The 1,877-nt window shown below is 40.3% G+C and overlaps 1 protein-coding gene across 1 annotated transcript; it reads left to right on the top strand.

Annotated features, from left to right (window-relative positions):
• Window positions 1–242: 242 nt before the first annotated feature.
• OR10D4 (olfactory receptor family 10 subfamily D member 4) lies at window positions 243–1,178 on the top strand. The gene has a single exon (NM_001389098.1). It carries the CDS (start codon window positions 243–245, stop codon window positions 1,176–1,178), a length of 936 nt encoding a protein of 311 aa, NP_001376027.1.
• The last annotated feature ends 699 nt before the right edge of the window (window positions 1,179–1,877 follow it).

Raw genomic sequence — 1,877 nt, forward strand, 5'->3', positions numbered from 1 at the left:
GACTAGTCAGATAGGGCTTCTTGGTGAGACTGTAGTAAGGGGCATCCAAATAGAAACTGCTCCTACAGAAAGATACCCAATATGGAGATAGAAGCAGGCAGATCAAGCACTACTCTGTAAACATCTGGATCCTTTGGCTCCTTTTCCACTTCATTGAATTAAACACAGTTAATTTACATACATATTAAATTTAACCACAGATTTCTTTCCACAGACACCCAAGAGTTGATTCCTCCATAAAAATGAGAAATCACACATTGGTGACAGAATTCATCCTGTTGGGAATCCCTGAGACAGAGGGCCTAGAGACTGTCCTCTTTTTCCTGTTCTCCTCGTTATACTTATGCACTCTGTTGGGAAATGTGCTCATCCTTACAGCTATCGTCTCTTCCTCTCGGCTGCACACTCCTATGTATTTTTTCTTGGGAAATCTTTCCATGTTCGACCTGGGTTTCTCTTCAACAACTGTTCCCAAGATGCTGTTATACCTTTCAGGGCAGAGTCAAGGTATCTCTTTTCAGGGCTGCATGTCCCAGCTCTTCTTCTATCATTTCCTGGGCTGCACTGAGTGTTTCTTGTACACAGTGATGGCCTATGACCGCTTTGTTGCCATATGTTATCCTTTGAGATACATGGTCATCATGAACCACAGGGTCTGCTCCATCTTGGCCACAGGGACCTGGATGGGTGGTTGTGTTCACGCCATTATTCTAACCTCCCTCACTTTCCAGTTGACCTACTGTGCCTCTAATGAGGTGGACTACTACTTCTGTGACATACCTGCAGTCCTACCTCTAGCCTGTGGTGATACATCTCTAGCCCAGAGGGTAGGTTTCACAAATGTTGGTCTTCTGTCTCTCATTTGCTTTTTTCTCATCCTTGTTTCCTACACTCACATTGGGATCTCCATATCAAAAATCCGTTCGGCAGAAGGCAGGCAGAGAGCCTTCTCCACTTGCAGTGCCCACATCACTGCAATTCTTTGTGCTTATGGACCAGTAATCATCATCTATCTCCAGCCCAATCCCAGTGCCTTGCTCGGTGCAATAATTCAGATATTGAATAATCTTGTAACCCCTATGCTGAACCCACTCATCTACAGCCTGAGGAATAAGGATGTAAAATCAGCCCTGAGGAATGTATTTCATAAGAGAGGCTTTGCTGTGGAGAATAAGTGAGAAAAACCTAAAGCTTTGCTGGGCAAAATTTGATTCTCCATTTCTTAGGACAAATTCCCATTTGCAGGTTCCAAGGTATTTAAATTAAATATACTCTGAGCCAATCTACTAATTAACTTCACTAAGTTTTAAAATATGTGCCTGTTTCCTGTTTCCCTCTATTTTATAATGAAAGATGATTAATAGGGTCACTTTATTTAGAATGAGCTGATTCTTACACTTCATGGAATTCTTTCCCAGAACCACCGTCATCCCTAAAGCATTTCTTAGTTGTTTAATCTCTGAAAATTAAGAGAACATAATCTCATAATCTCAGTTAAAAGCACATTCACAAAAATCTAGAAAGAGGGAAGGTTGGAAAGAAAGTCAAGAAAGCTCAGAATAAAATAGAATATCAGAACTCAATATCCTTCCTTTTTGCACTAAAACAAAAAGAAAAAAGAAAGAAAGAAAGAAGAGGAAGGAATAAAGAAAGAGAATGAAAGAAATAGAAAAAGAGAGGGAGAGAGGGAAAGCAAACAAGCTGTATTTTAGGAGTAAAACAGCATTCTTCATAATAGAATGATTATTTTCTTCCTTTCCTTATCTTCAGTTCCTGTTTATCAGCAAATGCTTGAAAATAAGTTCTCCAGGTAGAAGGTATAGCCTCACACTGTGGCGTGAGCTGTTAGAAGATATTGAATGGACTCCAGTGACAGA

The sequence above is a fragment of the Canis lupus genome, chromosome 5 (genome assembly GCF_011100685.1).
Source record: "Canis lupus familiaris isolate Mischka breed German Shepherd chromosome 5, alternate assembly UU_Cfam_GSD_1.0, whole genome shotgun sequence".
In the NCBI taxonomy this organism is placed as follows: domain Eukaryota; kingdom Metazoa; phylum Chordata; class Mammalia; order Carnivora; family Canidae; genus Canis; species Canis lupus.